We start from the raw sequence: 18,524 nt of genomic DNA on the forward strand, positions 1-18,524 counted from the left end.
GGCTTGTTTGATGGCGGTCAATACACATGGGACGGCAGCAGATGAAACGACAACTTCTGACTCCAGGTCAGCTTGTTTTATACTGTCACATGACCATTTTGTACCTGAGGCGTGTGTGCTTCCGTCCCACCTTACAGCTGAGGCAGCAGCGTTTTTCCTGATAAAGTACTCTGGGGGCCGATCAAATTCATGGAAAATATCATTGAAGGACGTCATTTCGATCTCTTTGTGTGCCTGGCATGTGAAGACATTTGACAATCAAGCGGACTTTGAAATGACTAGCATTTGTGGCTGAAGATGTTTCTCTAAGATCTTATTTGTTTCCAATTCTGTTTCATATCTTCTTGAACTAATTGGCAGTGTATTGCAAAATAGCAGCGAGCTCGTCCTTCCTGCGTTTGCGTGAGGGTGCGTGGGACGTAAGCTCCGCCCCTAACGTCTGTACGGGCCGTTGATTGGCCCTGCGGTTTAGGCTCTTCCTCGGCCTCTCAAATTGCCAATCTCATTCGACTCGAGGCCGATACTGGCCAACTTCGCTCACTGCGGTGCCGTTCTCGGTACTGCAACACAACCTTTTGCGCACAGTGGCCGCCGCGACCCCTAATGGCCTCTTAGCGGGCCGGGCCGAGTCGACCCCTCACTCTCACTCCGTTCGGGAACAGCGCCGGCCGCCAGGGACTCGCCGCGAAGATGCTGAGCGGTGCCGCCAGCCGGGCCAGGGCCAAGGCGAGGCTGGGCAACCTCTTCCTCGCGCCCACTACCACGATGGCACCGCTAGCACCACTAGCGTCGGTGTCAAACGCGGTCGCCCAATGCCGACTGAGGTCCACGTCCTCAACGCTGCAGGGCTTCTCTGAACTGGCCCGAGAGCGCTCCAAGACGGTGACGTCATTTTACAACCAGTCGGCCATCGACGTCTCCGCCGAGAAGGTGAGGATGATGTTGTGATGACTTTCAGACTAGCAACGCGACGCTAATGGCTAGCTGGAAGTCAGCTGCGTGCGCCTGAGGGCCATTCTCGATGACTTTCTGACGTGTTTCAACGCAACCGCTCGACGAATGACGCCAAACAGCTCGAAAGCCGAGTCATGTCATCTTCTGGTTCATGCGGGATTTCAAACGCCAATCAACGCCATGTGTCCTGGTGGCGCGAGGGCGAACGTTTGAACTCCTGACACTAGGCTTTGCACATTCAACGACGCAGTTTGGCGTCCAATGTTTTTTTCTTTTTTTTCTTCTCATCTGTAAAATGTTGATTGAATAAATCGGACATCGCGGGATGATGACTCTCACGGGTCGCATTCAGCGTGAGCGAATTTTGCTCCAGGCGCAGAATGGATGTTTTTCAGCTCCAATTTCCATCTGTTGTCCCGCTCGACAACAAATGGATCACCGTGTTTGCGTGCGTGCTCTTAGCGGGATTGTATTTTCGAGTTCAAAGGTTTACAATTGAGCGCAGATGCCGCAGCAAAGCACTATTCCGGACAAAATCTAACCGACAAATTCTGGGCATTGTTGTTCATTGGCCGCAAGTTGCAACAAAATGGTGGCAAAGCACTACCTTGGAGCTCCAACTGCATTCAACAATGATGCCAAATAATGATCTTGGTCTCAAATTTAGACTGTAAATGAAAGTCATTAATTCCCCCCAATGTAGTTCCTTGGAACCAAGGTGCTACCAAATTGTGGCACGCCTAAATGAAGTTCCCAGTTGACTTTGACGTTCTTGGCAGTTCTTGGCCCTAGGATGCCAAGAAGTGGAGGAAAAGCTCGTTTTTAGGGCAAATAAGACACGTTCCACTTCAGCTTGATTTCTGATAATAATTCAGGATTCATTCAAAATGGCAGCAATGCATTCCACAATTCATGCCATTATACTTCCTCTGTAAAAAGCACCATCAAAATGGCACCAAAGTAATACTTTTGGTGCATTAGCCTGAGCACAAAGCGGCAATGAGTTCCCCAAAATCTCAAATATATGGATTGTATTGTGGCTCACGTAGCCAACCCTGCTGATGTGATGCCATGCTGATTGGCGGATATGTCGCGCAGGCCTCGGTGCGACTCACTTTAGCCACTTTGCTGTACGCCGGAAAGTCACCAGACGGACACCACATCCTGGTAGGCGTCCGTCCACACACCGTCCGTCCGTCTGTCCGTCCACACACCGTCCACGAGCCAGTTAGTCTTGCCAAATGTTTTGTGTGCTTTGCCAGAGCAGCGCCAAGTACCTGCACAAGGAGCTCCCGGTGCGCATCGCCCACCGCATCAAGGGCTTTCGGAGCCTGCCCTTCATCGTGGGCTGCAATCCCACCATCCTGCAAGTGGTAAGACCACGCGCTGTCTCTATTTGCTTTTTGGACACAAAAGTTGGAAAGGAGACAGATCAGAGATAAAAGATTATATTAGAATCTTACCACATGCGTTCCCAACACGGAGTCGCTCATAAGCGACCTGCGGCCTCCGTCTCTTTTGTTTTGGCTTTTCTTTTCTTTTGAAGGGGGGGGGGGGTGAACTTTGCCCCACATTTTTTCACCCACCTCCCGCCACCCCAACATGGTTTCCTCGCTTCTGATTCGTCACGTGGTGTAAGAGGAGGGAATTTGCTGCAAGTTTTGTCGCATGCAAAATGTGTTAAAGGTCCTGCGAGGCCTAGCGAGGGGCGTCCTGCCGGCAACACTGAAGCCCCTTTATGCCCCCCCCCCCCTCTTTCTCGTTGCAGCACGAGCTCTACATTCGAGCGTACCACATGCTCAGTGACTTCCCCCTTGTGAGTAAGACACACAAACGCAAACACGCAATGAGTTCAGCTCAAGGTCAAGCTCTTCACGGGATGCGGGCACCTGCCTACCGCGCCCCTCCCTTTGTCAAAACAAAGGCCGCTTTGGTGCTGCTGGGTAACAGTCGCATTGGATCGCTACAAATAACGTCGTCGCCCGCCCGGCGTTTCCCCGCTCTGTTCCCGGCGGCGGTTTTCTTCATCCGTTACGCAAAGTCTGATATTTTCAGGCTCTTAGTTCTCCGCTCTCTCTACTTGATGCGGGAGTACGAGAAAGCGGAGCTGCGAGCGCGATCCCAAAATGAGCGTGAACGTGTGCGGGCGGGCGTTGCAGATTGCCCACCAGGAGGCGGAGGCTGGCTTCTGCAAGCTGGTGCAGCAGTTGCTGGACGACCACAAGGATGTGGTCACCATGCTGGCTCAGGGCTTCAGGGAGTGCCGCAAGCACGTGCGAGTGAGCGAGCGAGCGAGCCTCAGCCAGCCGGCACCTTTTGCACACGCCTTTTCACCCGGCCGGCCGTCTTTTATTATTGTCACTCATCCCAGGACGAGACCATTCTCCGCGCTTTCCTGGACACCACACTGTGCTCTCGTCTGGGAATACGAATGTTAGCCACGCACCATCTGGCCCTGCACCAAGATAACGTACGTCCATTTGCCCAATGAATCGCCGCCGCCCGCTGCGTTCTGAACCAGAATGCAAACAAATGTGCCGCTTTGACTACGCTTATTCCTCACAAATGACAAATGCGCCCGCCGATCGAATGATTTCCTTTGTGTCGATTGCAGCCTGACTTTGTGGGCATCATCTGCAGGCGTTTATCCCCTAAGAAGATCATTGAGAAGTGGGTGGACTTTGCCAGGTGAGCGCCGGCGGTTTGTTTGGGCGCACGTCCACGCCGTGTGTACGTTGACCCGAGAAGGCCGAGGCTCCTCACACGGATGCGTACACTCAGGCGTCTGTGCGAGCATCAGTACGGCAACGCTCCCCTAGTGCGCATCAACGGCCACGTGGCGGCACGCTTCCCCTTCATCCCGCTGCCACTCGACTACATCCTGCCTGAGCTGCTCAAGAACGCCATGAGGTACGCACGCGCAAGCGGCAAGACGCACAGAGGCCATTGGTCTCACGTGGCCGGCCGGCGTTGCCATCAGGGCCACCATGGAGAGCCACTTGGACACGCCTTACAACGTCCCCGACGTGGTGGTCACCATCGCCAACAACGACACCGACTTTGTCATCAGGTAAGTGGCCGGCCGGGGGTCGTGTGGCCAGGACCCGAGATGTCACCTTATCTTTCCCTCCTGCCCGCGCGGGCGCAGGATTGCAGACCGTGGTGGCGGCATCCCGCACAGCATCATCGACAAGGTGACAGATTATCACTTCAGCACAGCCGAGGAGAGCGCGCAGGACCCTCGTATGAACAACTTGTTCAACAACATTACCAACAGTGGCAACCAGTCCGGACCCATGCACGGGTAGCCCTTTTGCTTCATTGAGTAGGGGGCGAGGCGTTCCACAGTGTGCCGGCTCAACTAGTCTTTTTTTCTTCTTCTCAGGTTCGGTTTCGGGCTTCCGACGTCACGGGCGTACGCTGAGTATCTCGGGGGCTCGCTGTCCATCCAGTCCATGCAGGGCATCGGCACCGACATCTACTTGCGTCTGCGCCACATCGACGGCAAGGGCGAAAGCTTTCGAGTGTGACCCCTCCAACCGCGCCGTCACCATTTCTGCAAAATGTTCCCTTCTTTATTGGTATCCACCTTTCTCAAATTGGCCTTAGACGGATTATAAGCTATGTTAGCTCTTGAGTTCAGGACTTGACTCTTGCTTTTTGTAGCCTGTTTTTGGATTAGTTTGTCGAGACAAAAACTGTGCACGATGGCCATGGTGGCCAAAAAAAACAAAAACAAACTAGTAATAGACACTCCAGTAAAGAAGAACGTTTAAGGAAGATGAAGAATCAATGGAGCTGCCATAAAAAACAAGCTTCTTTTTTTTTTTTTGTGGGGGTGGCATCATTTGCCTTTTCCATCGCGCCCACTTTTGTTTGTTGCTATGGTCCTTTTCTTTATTATAGTTTGGCTTTTTACTGCGTTTGCGTAGCACAACCGCAGAAGTATTTTCAGCTTGTATTTGTTTTGTTACAAGCAAACTTGTTTGAAAAAAATTGTTGTACAAGAATGTGTCGACGACTAATTGTTGCATCTATGCAGCACACAATGTCTCTGCAACAAAAGCACATTTCCACATTTTGCCCTTTTTTTGTTTGCGTTCGCATAGACGTGTATTTTGTTGAGCCTTTGAAAAAAGTTGGCGTCAATCTGCCAATGAAGGAGGTCTCATGCAGGTGGACAAGGTTAGTTGAATTAAGTAAGCTGTTAAATTATGCAGCTAAATGGCGTGTCGCATTCGTCAACATTGTTACGCTAACATGTGCTAAACGCCACTTTTAAAAGACTGAGCTGGTGAGTGACATCGTTTATGGTTTGACGCGATCTTCTGTGTAAATATGTAGTTAGAGTGCATGTGAGAAAGTCAACAACTCACAATGTTGGAGACAAGTGTGCCATTTGCTGGTTGAAAGATGAAAACGGAAGATTTTTGGAACGAGATGAATGCAAGCGCTCATGTTGTGAATATGTGGAATACGTCAAAAGTGGTATGGAGTGAATCGGGTGAATTATGTGGAAGTAGCAGAAGGACAGAAAAGTGAGGAGAATAAAATCGAAGAAGAACTTGAAAATGCAATTTCTGGAGAATTTAGAAAACAAACACTGTGCCCAAAATTTTTGAAATTTGGAACGAAACGAAATGTACTTGTTCAGAAGGTTCACTTTCGGAAGTGATTCATTCACTCTCGTTCACTGAAAAGATTCATTCTTTTTGAACGAATCCTTCACTCACGAGCCAACGATAATTGCAGCTTGAAGCTTTTCGGTGTTGCCCAGGTTTGTAGCACACTACCTGGTTGTTGGATTTGTCAGCACGGAGGATGTGTCAGGTCAGGTCAGGTCAGCTCAGCCAACTGGAGCAGTTGAGCAGAGAAATCTCAAGTCTGAGAGCAACGAGCGTGAATGGAAAATGGAAAACTTTGATTTGCCAGTTGGCAGCTATTGAGAGCTGCTGTGGTCCACTTGAGCAAACGTGCAGAGCTGTTGCACCTGCTCCAGTGGCGCCGACACCCCAGGGCAAGGGTAAGGGTAAGGACACGCTCCCTGGTTTGTAGCATGGAGCACCGTTATGACGAAAGCTGCTTGAAGCAGTTCGATGGCGGAGGAGTGGATGCTCATCCCCCCAAAAAAAGAGCACAGACGAAATGTTGGAATAATTGGCACAGGAGCAGAAGACCACAACCCTGTGATCAGAACCAAACTGGTGAGTGAGTGTGTTTGCCCTCTGTTCTCTCCTGAGTTTGATACTGACACTCTATCTATGTATCTATGTATCTATGTATCTATGTATCTATCTATCTATCTATCTATCTATCTATCTATCTATCTATCTATCTATCTATCTATCTATCTATCTATCTATCTATCCTCTGATCTGATCTGAGACGTGTGACATGTCAGAAAATTGACTCCGATCACAACAGATTTAGCACACGGCAGAGTGCAATGAAGTGTCTGAAATGTACGATCCACAACTACGGCTAGCGGGGACCTATGTCCGTCGTTATTTTGAAGCTCGTAAATCCAGAGCTAACATAGTACCTGTGCATGGGTCAACGCGGCCATAAATAAATGAACATGTTTGCGTTCAATATTGCCACAGGAGAAAAAGACTTCAGGTGAACATGAAACATGATGTTTTTAATCGGGCGTGAAAACATAAGGTGCAGCACAGAAGGAAAGGACGAGAGTCTTTAATTCAACGCAGGTACAAGTAAAATAAATTGGACGTGTTGAAATAGAAACGTGAATAAAGTTGGAATGTGATACTGGCAGCAAAGTCAGTCAAATGATGTTTTAAAGAGCTAAAGTTACATTCAGATGCTCTAGGGAGGTTTTGGTTATCATTTGTATCAAATAAAAACATGCTGAACCTTCTTAGGAAAGAGTTTGTGTAAACAGAACCAGAGGTGGAAAATCCAGGTCCAGAAAGTTGACACCATACCGCAGTTTGGCTCTTTTCAACCAAGCTTGCTGGGTGGAATAGAAGCATCTCAACTTTCTGAACTTGGATTAGACACCTCTGAAGGGGATCAAGTGATAAACACAGTAACATCTTCAGAGTTCAAGACTGCATTTTGGAACAAAAAAGTAGCTCGCTGACTAACCCTAACGCCACTTGGAACCTCAGGGGCAGGAAAATGGAACACAACAAAGGAGTGTGAGAAGGAGACAGCAACGAGACAAACAAGAGCGACAAAACAACAACAACAAGCAGAACACTACATGAACACTACAAGTCAGCCATCACCGACCACTGTAAAAGAGAAAACCACATCACGGACTGGGAAAAGGCCAGAGTCATCGGCACCGAAGAAAAGAAACATCAGCGTTGGATCAGGGAGGCCGTTGAGATCGGAAAACGAGGCCCGAGGACCATCAACAGGGACCAGAGAGCCTACGTGCTCTCTACCGCCTGGAGAAGCATTTTGGAGAGGTGAAGGGACAGCAGAGGGCGTGACTCATCTGTCAAATCTGACAGGTGAGTCGCGCCTTCATTCATCCATCAGCTGATAGACGTGTCACAACCACAGCAGGAAGTACATGCCGAACGAAACGTGTCAGGTAATATAACCTAAAATTCAAATTGTTTGTGATAAAAAAGTGATAGTCGAGTTGCTGTCATCTTAGTAGCTAGCTAAGCGGTCGGTCATCACCAATTTAACAAAATGAGATAGCGACCCTTGTGAGGATAAGCGCTTCAGAAAATGTTAGCAACTGTGTAGAGAGCAAAGTGAGTTCATTGTTGTTTTATCTAGCTCAGGAAGATGATGTCTTATTAGCTAGCTAAAGAAGTCTCCACCATGCTGCAGTCAGTCTTCTTAGCTTGCTAGGGAAGTTGTGTTCCCTGCAATAGCTAATCAAGTTGTCGTCATCTTTGCTACACTTGTGGCTGGTGAAGGTACCGATAGTTAGCATTGCCTTAGCTACGCGTTCTTTTGCTATTGATCCTTCCGTGTCGTTTCAACCAGCCTCAGACGGCTTTGTTGACGATAAAAGCATCGAAAGGTGGGGCGGGGACGACTGATGTAAAAACGGTGTCACTGATCAAACTTGGCTTATTAAGACTCTCACATGGTTAAATCATGAGGAATCACATACATTGAAAAGAAAATGTCTTTTTTGGGGGGGCATTTACATGCAAACATACAGGGGGAAAAAAAGTCACATTTGTATACACACACACACACACAGGCCACATCATTAGGAAGACCAGCATAATCTTTCTGGAAAAAGAAAGAGAATAAAAGCCTCCAATGACCATTCATTTTTGCAAAAGATGTGACCAGTGAATGGATACAACAAAACACGCCATCGGCTGAAAAGCACATATCCTTTTTTATGCTCGTATTTGTTCTGAATAGCAAAGAAAAGTCACGTGTCATGTTGACTAACCCTCGTCGGGGGCTCCGGAACCGGTTTTCATTTCTTCTGAAATGAGTTTGGCACATTTGAGTGCTCATCACATTGATGAAGTTCAGTCCATTGTTCACAGTTGCTCCCAGTTTTGCGGCGGCGGACCATGGGCGAAACACAAAAGCATGAACACTGCTCACAATAGGGGGACGTGCGCTTTTCATTAGACCATTTGGATGGCAATAACCACACAGCACAACATCGTAACCCTTTTCCTGGGAAAAACATTCAATGTGACCCCCTGCGCAGACAAACTGCTTGCCTAAATTGTATGGGTAGAAAAGGCTCTCTCAAGTGAGGACAAAAACACAAACGGCACCAGTAAAAGGTCTCAAAGCGGAGCTGAAGCAGCAAAGTGAACACACAAGATCCAAAATGCACAGAAAGTCAACACTTTCAAATAAAGAGGGGCGACCAATAAGGAAGCCACCTGGCGGCCCTGTTTCCAAATGGGCAAGGTCACACGACCTGCAGTGCCCTCTCGTGGCCATCCAGTTGCACCTTGATCTTGTGCAGCTCCTCGATCTCCCGGTGGTGGCGCTCAGTCTTGTGGCGCACCAACGAGCGGTAGAAGTGAACAGTGAAGACCACAAAGATGACGCCCACAGGCACCATGATGACGGTAGACACCAGTGCCGCCAGCCAGCCGCTATCCCGTGCGGCCGTCTCGGCGGCGGCCAATGCAGCGCCTCCCGAGTCCACGGGCAGGAACTTGATCCAGCAGAGGAGCACCACCTCGGCCAGGAAGAGCAGGATGCCCAGTGCCGTGGAGAAGCCCCACGCCAGCTCAATGTAGTAGTGCATGCGCTCGTGCGGCGACTCGCTGACAGAGTTGAGGTTGTGGATGTTGCTAACCGCCTCCACGTTGGGCAGGATGCACGTGCTGATGAGCAGCGCAAACAGGTGCACGGCCACCAGCACTGTGGTGCACACGCTGAACGCCACCAGTAGCACGCGCGGGTAATTGTACTGCATCTCGAGTTGCACTTCCACCATGGCCACCTTGCACCGCAACACACATACTCATTATTGTGGGTTGGAACCATTTAAGAGGCACACTCCTTTTTCCTTGCAATTGCGCACGGCAATACAAAAATAGCCAAATGCAAGAGCAAAAATGCTGAGATCCACTCGTAGTGAAGGAAACTGACCATCGCAAAGCCGGAGAGGAGCGCTGAGGTCCTGCTGGAGGCCTTAAGCTTCGCCCTGCTCAGGTAGAGCTTCCTCCAGGAGAGGGCCTGCACCGAATGATGGTTAGAGTTGACGAGCTCCAGGTAGCTACGCCGTACCCAGTCCCTGTAGTCCATGCCACTGCCGCCTCCACCGTCTGGAGCCTGCTCCGACATGCCCGGGGCCGGCGAGCCCCTGGGCACGTTGAGCTCTCTGCTCATACTGCCTGCCTGCCTGCCTGATTGGTACGTACAACGGAAGCATGTCTTGACAGTGTATTACAATGCAGTAACGTAGTAGTAGAGTAGTATAAGTGGCTATGCCCAACTTGATTATGAACACTGCGTTTTCACGTTGCGGGACAAAAAAAACAATGATTCCATTCAAAATGTCAGACAAGGAAATGTCACATAACAAATGTGGCCAACATGTTTACAGTTCTCTCTCAAAGTTCCTTTCAAAGTGAAATACAGGAGAAGTTTACATTAGGAAACTCATATCAATCATAAATATTGACTTACGTCAGGTAGCGATAAACGACGTAGAAAATTCGAGTTACGCTATTGCCAATGGAAGGCAACGCCGTCGTAAAGGGATATTTAAAAGTGTTCAGTAAAAGTGGGATCCGTTTACACACCTTGGCTAACGACACACTGACTCCTTTTACTCATAAGCACTTCCAACCTGATACGGAGCCAAAACGTTGCACTCCAACTCTGATTCAGCTTTAAAAACAACGCAAATCTCCAGAGAAAAATATCATAGACTTCTTGCTAGCTAGCCAAGTTATTGGGCTAGCTCCAATCCAATGGAATTTCCTTGAGTGAGAGACTGTAAAATGTGATTTTGTTGGCCTCACCTGGGCGTCGAAGTGGTTTGACAGTCGCGAGTGGCTTACAAGATAAGCTTCCACAGTACAAACTCGCACACTGCTACGTTTACAAACAGTGAGTTGGAGTGAGTGGGAAACAGCTTCCGGGTTTCATTAACACTTGATTGACGACTTCTCTACTTCTGCCGCGTCAAGCTCCGTGAGTATCGAGTTTTGTTTCGTTTTTCAATAGGGAAAATGTAGAAAGTTTCAATGATTCATATCGGCCTCGTCCAAAAGACACACACTCATACACTCCGCTACGGTCTACAATGAAGTGTACACCTAGTAGTGCACCAAGTGTTTGAGAGCCTGCAAGAACTTTTATTAGATTTAGTCATCTTGCAAACTTGTGTATATTTTATAATTGGCTGCCACAAAATACAATCTACATGGAGCAAGACGAATCTTCCTCCATATCCCGAGTGGATCATCTTCAAGGATGAATTCTTGTACTAGTGTAGGAAAACACCGAACCAAGGTTGACACGCAGAGAAAGAATATGGATTGTGGCGGCTACTTGAGGTGAGCAATAGAATAGATACAACGACCAGCCGCCGAGCTCTCGCGAGATTCGGCGAGACTATAAGTTAAGGGAACATGGCGTCGTCTAATTTGCTAAAGGTAGGATCCCCAGTCCAATTTATTCAATTCCCGCTTATCGGCCGCCGAAGCGCCTGTCACCTGCGAGCCGTCGCGTCTCCGCGAGAGTCTCCCGCTTCCGGAAGACCACCGTCTGCCTCCCCCCGCCGGCGTTTGACGCCGGCGCGGGGAGCATTTAACTTGGCTAGGCTTAGCTCCCTGTCGGAGATTTAGTTCAATAGCAACGCTTACCGCTTTAGCCTCTTAAATGAGGAAAGTGGGGACAGCGGCAACATGCGAATGGTAGATGGAAGATAGGAAGGCCTGTCCGCGAGGGGTCCTTGGAAGGCGGTGGGACGTGTTTTTGTCTGCACAATCCCACGCAGGAGCCGCGATATCATCTGTCAAGTCAGTCAGGCGCTCGCTCGCTCGCACACACACACACACACACACACACACACAGGAATCTGCAGCTGACTGGCTGGCCCCCTTCAAGCCCACCTTAGACTGCCAAACGGCAACTGGCGGTGGTATTTTCGGCACACTGAGCCGCAAGTAGGCCCCCCTCACAGGCGACAAACGCAGCCTGACGGTCATCTATTTGTCTTAGTTCTATCAATAATCATGCATATGGACATGCTGCATAGGTACTCCTTGACAGGTCAAGGCGCAGTACTGGAGGTATAGAAGCCACTGTTCAAGATTTCTAACATGTATTTTTGTTCCTTGCAGAACAAAGGCTCCCTTCAGTTTGAGGATAAATGGGCCCTAATGCGTCCCATCGTACTAAAACTGTTACGGCAAGAGTCGGTCACCAAGCAGCAGTGGTTCGACCTTTTCTCGTGAGTTTGACAAAAGAAAAAGGTATTGCTAAAGGGAAACTTTGTTTAGACGATGTCTTCTCGCGCAGAGATGTCCACGCCGTGTGCCTGTGGGATGACAAAGGTCCCGCTAAGATCCACCAGGCCCTTAAAGAGGACATCCTCGACTTCATCAAACAAGCACAAGCGGTAAGGCTGAGACTAGAATGGAACATTTGAACAATATAGTGGCTTCTCACATTTCATTTTCATGTGATAGCATCTTCCTTCTCACATTTCATTTTCATTTTATATTTATCGATGCCTTCCCTCCGCATGCTAAGCAGCAGAGGCGATCCAAAAGGCCACCGCCGCTCTCGCAATAACGCCTCTTTTGAAGGAAAACTAAGCCACGGTTTGCCACTGTTGTCTCAAAGCGGGTGCTGAGTCACCAGGATGACACAGCGCTGCTGAAGGCCTACATTGTGGAGTGGCGCAAGTTCTTCACGCAATGCGACATCTTGCCTAAGCCCTTCTGCCAGCTGGAGATCACCTTGATGGGCAAGCAGGGCACCACCAAGAAGTCCAACGTGGAGGACAGCATTGTGCGAAAGGCGAGTAGCCGAGCGGCGCGGTAGCACGAGCTCTGCTAACGACCGCCGCTGGTCTCCACAGCTGATGCTGGACACGTGGAATGAGTCCATCTTCTCCAACATCAAGAGCAGGCTACAAGATAGCGCAATGAAGCTGGTCCATGCCGAACGGCTGGGGGAAGCCTTCGATTCGCAGTTGGTCATCGGAGTACGAGAGTCCTATGGTGAGCCACTGTCCGCCAACAGCGGTGAAACAGCCTGGCGCCAGTAGATATTGTGTGAGGCCCGCCTCCCTAAGTGAAGTTATTTCCACATGCGCAGTTCTGAGGCGTACGGTGAACAAACGGGGAGGCCTGTATATTTTGTCAATTAGTCTGCTCTACACAGATGTGCGCGTCACAGTAACGACACTTTTAGGCACGGTCAATATATTTGCTGCAACTGATTTATCGATTCTAGACGATCCACTCTGGGATCAATACTCTGTGCAGCCTTCAAGACGGGTCATTTGATTTGACGTTCCTTCCTCCCTTTGTTCCCGCAGTGAACTTGTGCTCAAACCCCGACGACAAGCTGCAGATCTACAGGGACAACTTTGAAAAAGCCTACATGGATTCCACCGAGCGCTTCTACAGAACACAGGCGCCTGCTTACCTCCAGCAAAACGGCGTCCAGAACTACATGAAATACGTGAGGCCGAGTCACGATTGCGCCGCTGCCGCCAATCGGAATCTAAGTCGCCTATGTGCTCGACTAGGCTGATTCTAAGCTGAGGGAAGAAGAAAAACGTGCACTTCGCTACCTGGAGACAAGGCGCGACTGCAACTCTGTACAAGCGGTGAGTGAGCGCTCCGCAAGCTCTCCTTATTCTTTGAAATGTTCTCATGCGACAGGCTTTTGGCCAGCCCCCGTTGCAAAGCGACGGTGGTGCGCATGATCAACGACATCTGGTTGCGGCCGGCCGGCCGGCCGGGCACGACTGAGCCTTAACGTTAGCCAAGCTCAGCCCAAGAGCAGAGCAATCCAAATTTGCTTGAGCTATCTCCTGCGACTGCTCTGCTCCCCAGCTGATGGAGTGCTGCGTCAATGCCCTTGTAACGGCCTTCAAGGAGACCATCCTGGCCGAGTGTCCCGGCATGATCAAGAGGAATGAAACAGACAGTGAGTGCCCAGTTGACTTTGGCGCAGGGACTCAGCTGTGAGCAGAACTTTCATGTGCCGGTTTTGCTGCCGCAGAACTGCACTTGATGTTCTCGCTGATGGACAAAGTGCCAAGCGGCATCGAACCCATGCTTAAGGACCTGGAGGAACACATCGTGAGCGCCGGCCTTGCCGACATGGTGGCCTCGGCCGAGACCATCACCTCGGTGAGTGCCGCATAGGACCTGGCTTTAAAACGACAGAAGAAGAGGCACCTTTGGGATGGGTGGATTTTTTGCTCTCGCCCTTTCTGGACGGTTATTTGCTCTTTTGTTGCAGGACTCGGAGAAGTACGTGGAGCAGCTGCTTACGTTGTTCAACCGCTTCAGCCGGCTTGTAAAAGAGGCCTTCCAGGATGACCCTCGGTTCCTCACCGCCAGAGACAAAGTGAGCACGAGTCCTCGTCGTCGTTGTTGCTGCCGCCGTTCCCTTTTGTTCGTTCTCAACTTTTTCTCACCTCTCGGCAGGCCTACAAAGCCGTCGTCAACGATGCCACCATCTTTAAATTAGAACTTCCTATGAAACAGAAAGGGTAAGACCTTGCGAGATAGCCCCGCCCCAAACACTGTCTCACGACTTTCTGCATCCGTAGCGCGGGCTTGAAAACACAACCTGAGTCCAAGTGTCCAGAGCTGCTGGCCAACTACTGTGACATGCTGCTCAGGAAGACGCCACTCAGCAAGAAGCTCACGTCCGAGGAGATTGAGGCCAAGCTCAAGGAAGTGGTGAGTGTTGGAGATGTTCCCACTCTAACTTATTTTGCAAGAACCACACAGGAGACAGTATGCCCTTTAAGCACTTGCAAGTGGAGAGTTTGTTCGTTACTGTAGGTACAGCAATGTTGGAACAAAGTCTGCCGTTCGTCTCTTACAAGAGCATATTTATTGAGAACAAGTAGGGCGGGGGTGACATTGGACATGTTTGGTGGTCACCTCAGCAACTGGTTAATCAGTGCGGAGGGTCCCAGCTCATTGTTTTACGAGGTCGTGGAAATAGAAACTAGTGGAGCATTTTGGATGACCAACTAAGCAAGAATGTTTCTACACCATTTGGAAAAGTTTCAACAACTGAATGGTTAAACTTTTCAGAGTCAAGGAAAGGTAAAAGGTTCAAACAAAGTTCTAGTCTACATTCCAACATAATCATACGATCAAGATAGTTTGTAAACCCTAACAGTGAGTGTGTGTATTTTGTAGTTTTTGTGTTTTGCTCTGCCTGTAGGTGCACACAAATGACCTACTCTATTAAATATTAGGTCCATGTGACACAGTAGCTAGCTTATTTCTTCCAACGATGAGCACCCCGCTCATCCACTGTAGCCCACCACTCTGACCTCTGGAAAGGCAATGACACGACAATTCCTATTTCAGTCTGGAAAGGCATATTGTGCAAAGACACTATTTGGGTCGGTACGTACCTAATCAAGCAATTCCTTCGCGTCTCGTCTCGCAGCTGTTGGTTCTGAAATACGTCCAGAACAAAGACGTATTCATGCGCTACCACAAAGCACACCTGACGCGCCGCCTCATCCTGGACATCTCGGCCGACAGCGAAATCGAGGAGAACATGGTGGAGTGGCTCAGGGTGAGATGAAGTGCAAAAAGCGGCCTCAAAACGTGGACGAACAACACCGAGGTTTGGCTGTCGTGTCATTGATCCCAAACAGGAAGTGGGGATGCCGGCGGACTACGTCAACAAGCTGGCCAGGATGTTTCAGGACATTAAAGTGTCTGAGGACCTCAACCAGTCTTTCAAAGAAATGCACAAACACAACAAGCTGGCTCTCCCAGGTAAAAGACAGCGACACATCGTGCTTCCCTCTTCCCGTAGGTGGTGGGAGAACGCCGTTTTACGTGGCGGCTTAAAATGCGTTAAGCAAGCAGCCTCTGTGTTTCTTTAGCCGACTCTGTCAACATCAAGATCCTGAACGCCGGCGCGTGGTCGCGCAGCAGCGAGAAGGTGTTTGTCTCGCTGCCCACGGAGCTGGAGGACTTGATCCCAGAGGTGGAGGACTTCTACAAGAAGAACCACAGCGGACGCAAATTACATTGGCATCACCTCATGTCCAATGGCATTGTGGGAGTCGCGCACACACAAATCTCACCCCATCGTACCGAACCGGGCCGGCGCTGATGTCTGCCCTTGCCGCAGATCACCTTCAAGAACGAGGTGGGCCAGTACGACCTCGAGGTGACGACCTTCCAGCTCGCCGTGCTCTTCGCCTGGAACCAGAGGCCCAGGGAAAGGATCAGCTTTGAGAACCTCAAGCTCGCCACCGAGCTGCCCGATGCCGAGCTTCGACGCACGCTCTGGGTGAAAAGCACAAAACCGGGGATCGAAAAGACTTTTGAAATCGTCGTCATGATGGGACTCCTCGTTCTGTGCACTTCTCACGCTCGCCGTGTCCCTTCTCTGTTGCAGTCCTTGGTGGCGTTCCCCAAGTTGAAGCGGCAAGTGCTGTCGTACGACCCGGCGGTGTCGTCGCCCAAAGACTTTGCTGAAGGAACATTGTTTTACGTCAATCAAGAGTTTTCACTCATGTAAGCAAAAGTCTCGAGTTCCTCCAATACCAGTCCAGACACAATGAGATATGTGCGCCGCAGTCGAATACCCGGCTTTGTCTCTGGGCCCATACGAAGTGCTTATTTCTCTTTGGATTTTTTGTATGTGCCACGTAGCACGATGAAATGCAATGCTAAATGTCGCAACATTGGTGTGGATTCATGGGCGCCTGCATATCCTTTCAGTAAAAATTCCAAAGTCCAGAAGCGAGGAAAGATCAACCTGATCGGTCGACTGCAGCTCACTACGGAGAGAATGCGAGAGGAGGAGAACGAGGGCATCGTGCAGCTCCGGATACTCAGAACCCAGGTTCGTTGGCGCTGTCGTCCCGCTGTATAGAGCTAGTGGTCATTCCTTCGCTTTTCCGAACAGATTCTCCGAGTGTTGAGTGTGAACAATTTTCCGAAACCATCTTATTTAGATTATTTATTTATTTCAGTATTGAGATGATGATGAATTAAGAGATTCACTTTTGTCGTGATACTCCTCCCATGTATTTTGGAACACCAGTTAATGAAAACGAATAAAACAAGTTCAACTCTTGTGGTTTTGAACATTGCTCATTTTTACTCTGATACTTCCTGTGATGTATTTTTTTTTTTCTTTGCGCATAGAATCAGTCCCTGCTCTTAATGGCATCCCATTTTCTTTTGCACACAGGAGGCCATCATCCAGATTATGAAAATGAGGAAACGCATCAACAATGCCCAGCTGCAGACAGAGCTGGTGGAGATCTTAAAGAACATGTTTTTACCACAGAAGAAGATGATCAAGGAGCAAATGGAGTGGCTTATCGACCACAAGTACATCAAGCGGGACGAGGCCGACATAAACACCTTCATCTACATGGCGTAGCGCGACGCTTTGTGCTACCCCACTCAATGGGGGGGGCCTGACGGACGCTCGACCACTTCTTGGCCCGCTCTGCCCCCGTCGCACCATTTCCCACTCCCCCATGCTCTATTTAAAATGAAATCCTGTGCAAGGAGGCATGAATCAAAAGACTACTTCAAAACACTTCCTGCCTTAAGGTTGTATCAAGAAGAAAAGCAAAACCTGCCCCTCATAGTTGTCACCGGGAGGCTGCCATTCATGTTTGTTTCGCTCCTTCCCAAACGCTGCGACGGCGTGCCGGCTAGCTCGCGCCCACCTGACGCTTGTGGAATCCTACAGACAAACGCTGCGGGATGTGGGGGAGGGAGGAAACATCATTTGTTTTTGCCCGTGCGAGTGAAGCCTCCAGCTAGTCGCTTTAAGGCACTGTGGGGCTTGGGCTTTGTGTTGTTCTTGTGAGAGTAAGTATCACTTAATCAGGAATTCCTTTTTTTGCATACAGTGCCAGATTGACACGGGACCGCCTTTAGCCCCCCCCCCCGAATTGAAATGTCGGTTTTCTGAGAGGGATAAAGGAAGGAGTGGGACGGACGTTTTGGATTGCGAAATGTCTTCAGGGTCAACGAAAGGTTGAAGGTTTAAACCGGGTCAGAAGCCCGAGTCAGTATTATGAAAAGCTTTTCAGCAGTGTGTATCGCGAGATGTGAATAATTAAAATAAACAGCACCTTAACATGACGGGGTCTTTGTCCTGCCTTAACTAGATCGTTTAATTCTGATCTTTAAAGCTTACGGTGATAAATTCTAGTTTTTATGTTTTACTCATTCAGTTGCGGTCTATATAAAGTGGAACAGCGATGCTTCGGTCTGAATTCCTTGCTTTGATATCATCACAGGTCCCTTTTTTATACTTGTTCTGAGGTACGGCTCAGAGCAAGCTGTTTTGGTGCGGTCTCTCTAAATGCAAATGAGATGCTTCATACCCCACTCCCTCTAGGCCGGAAGAGGTGTGCCTCCCTTTCCGGTCGACATATTTGTAGTTTTTTAGCCGAGGTAGCTGTCAGGTCTAAGCACCATCAGGCATTCGTTGACCCACTGAAACAGAGAGAAGACAACCAGTAATTGCTTTACTCGCGAGGAATATAACCGGAACCGGAATATAAAAATCACTCACTGATTCGTTGATGAACGGGAAATGCAATTCACGACTCGTTCGTGAACGGAAAGTTTCGTTATTTTCTTCTTTGTTTTATTTTACGACGAGGTGGCACCAGCTTCAATACGCATGATTGACACCTACTGGTTGAAGTCACATGAACTGAAAAAAGAACGAATCACTTTCGGAAGTCCTTCGTTCACTCTCGTTCACTGAAAAGATCCGTTCTTTTGAAGGAATCGTTCACTCAGTTTAGTGACTGACTAAACTAACCGGTTTAGTGACGGACCACCGGCGAAAATCTCCGCGAGGAAAAGCCAGTTTGTTTTTCTAAGCTGTTGACTAGCCAAGTTATAGTTAAGTTTTCTTTAAAATGAAGAAACAAA

At 49.2% G+C, this 18,524-nt stretch overlaps 3 protein-coding genes across 10 annotated transcripts; 2 read left to right on the forward strand and 1 right to left on the reverse strand.

Moving 5' to 3' along the window:
* Nucleotides 1-462: 462 nt before the first annotated feature.
* On the forward strand, nt 463-5,032 carry bckdk (branched chain ketoacid dehydrogenase kinase). Of its 2 annotated transcripts, XM_085935969.1 has the most exons (11): nt 463-930; nt 2,053-2,121; nt 2,217-2,327; nt 2,723-2,770; nt 3,114-3,233; nt 3,326-3,424; nt 3,569-3,642; nt 3,736-3,864; nt 3,935-4,024; nt 4,103-4,258; nt 4,340-5,032. In XM_085935969.1, the coding sequence occupies exons 1-11, from the start codon at nt 691-693 to the stop codon at nt 4,482-4,484; spliced, it is 1,281 nt and encodes a 426-aa protein (XP_085792095.1). In that variant the 5' UTR covers nt 463-690; the 3' UTR covers nt 4,485-5,032. The 2 variants fall into 2 exon arrangements, with proteins under 2 accessions (XP_085792095.1, XP_085792096.1); XM_085935970.1 differs by lacking the exon at nt 3,114-3,233 and having other exon boundaries at nt 465-930.
* A 611-nt stretch (nt 5,033-5,643) lies between these two features.
* On the forward strand, nt 5,644-17,720 carry LOC147043659 (cullin-5). Of its 5 annotated transcripts, none has more exons than XM_085935945.1 (19): nt 5,644-6,158; nt 11,727-11,836; nt 11,905-12,004; nt 12,232-12,408; nt 12,470-12,611; nt 12,932-13,077; nt 13,145-13,225; nt 13,455-13,548; nt 13,624-13,754; nt 13,867-13,974; nt 14,055-14,119; nt 14,180-14,312; nt 15,040-15,171; nt 15,254-15,377; nt 15,488-15,663; nt 15,739-15,900; nt 16,009-16,127; nt 16,335-16,458; nt 16,810-17,720. In XM_085935945.1, exons 1-19 carry the CDS (start codon nt 6,051-6,053, stop codon nt 17,002-17,004), a joined length of 2,427 nt encoding a protein of 808 aa, XP_085792071.1. In that variant the 5' UTR covers nt 5,644-6,050; the 3' UTR covers nt 17,005-17,720. The 5 variants fall into 5 exon arrangements, with proteins under 5 accessions (XP_085792071.1, XP_085792075.1, XP_085792070.1 ...); XM_085935949.1 differs by lacking the exon at nt 5,644-6,158 and adding an exon at nt 10,123-10,572; XM_085935947.1 differs by lacking the exon at nt 5,644-6,158 and adding an exon at nt 10,930-11,036.
* orai2 (ORAI calcium release-activated calcium modulator 2) lies at nt 6,585-10,920 on the reverse strand. Of its 3 annotated transcripts, none has more exons than XM_085935971.1 (3): nt 10,179-10,920; nt 9,523-9,779; nt 6,585-9,373 (listed from the first exon to the last, which is right to left on the reverse strand). In XM_085935971.1, exons 1-3 carry the CDS (start codon nt 10,210-10,212, stop codon nt 8,831-8,833), a joined length of 834 nt encoding a protein of 277 aa, XP_085792097.1. In that variant the 5' UTR covers nt 10,213-10,920; the 3' UTR covers nt 6,585-8,830. The 3 variants fall into 3 exon arrangements, with proteins under 3 accessions (XP_085792097.1, XP_085792099.1, XP_085792098.1); XM_085935973.1 differs by having other exon boundaries at nt 10,063-10,920; XM_085935972.1 differs by having other exon boundaries at nt 10,401-10,916.
* Nucleotides 17,721-18,524: the final 804 nt, after the last annotated feature.

Source organism: Syngnathus leptorhynchus, chromosome 17, assembly GCF_054491065.1.
Source record: "Syngnathus leptorhynchus isolate UIUO chromosome 17, UIUO_Slep, whole genome shotgun sequence".
In the NCBI taxonomy this organism is placed as follows: Eukaryota; Metazoa; Chordata; class Actinopteri; order Syngnathiformes; family Syngnathidae; genus Syngnathus; species Syngnathus leptorhynchus.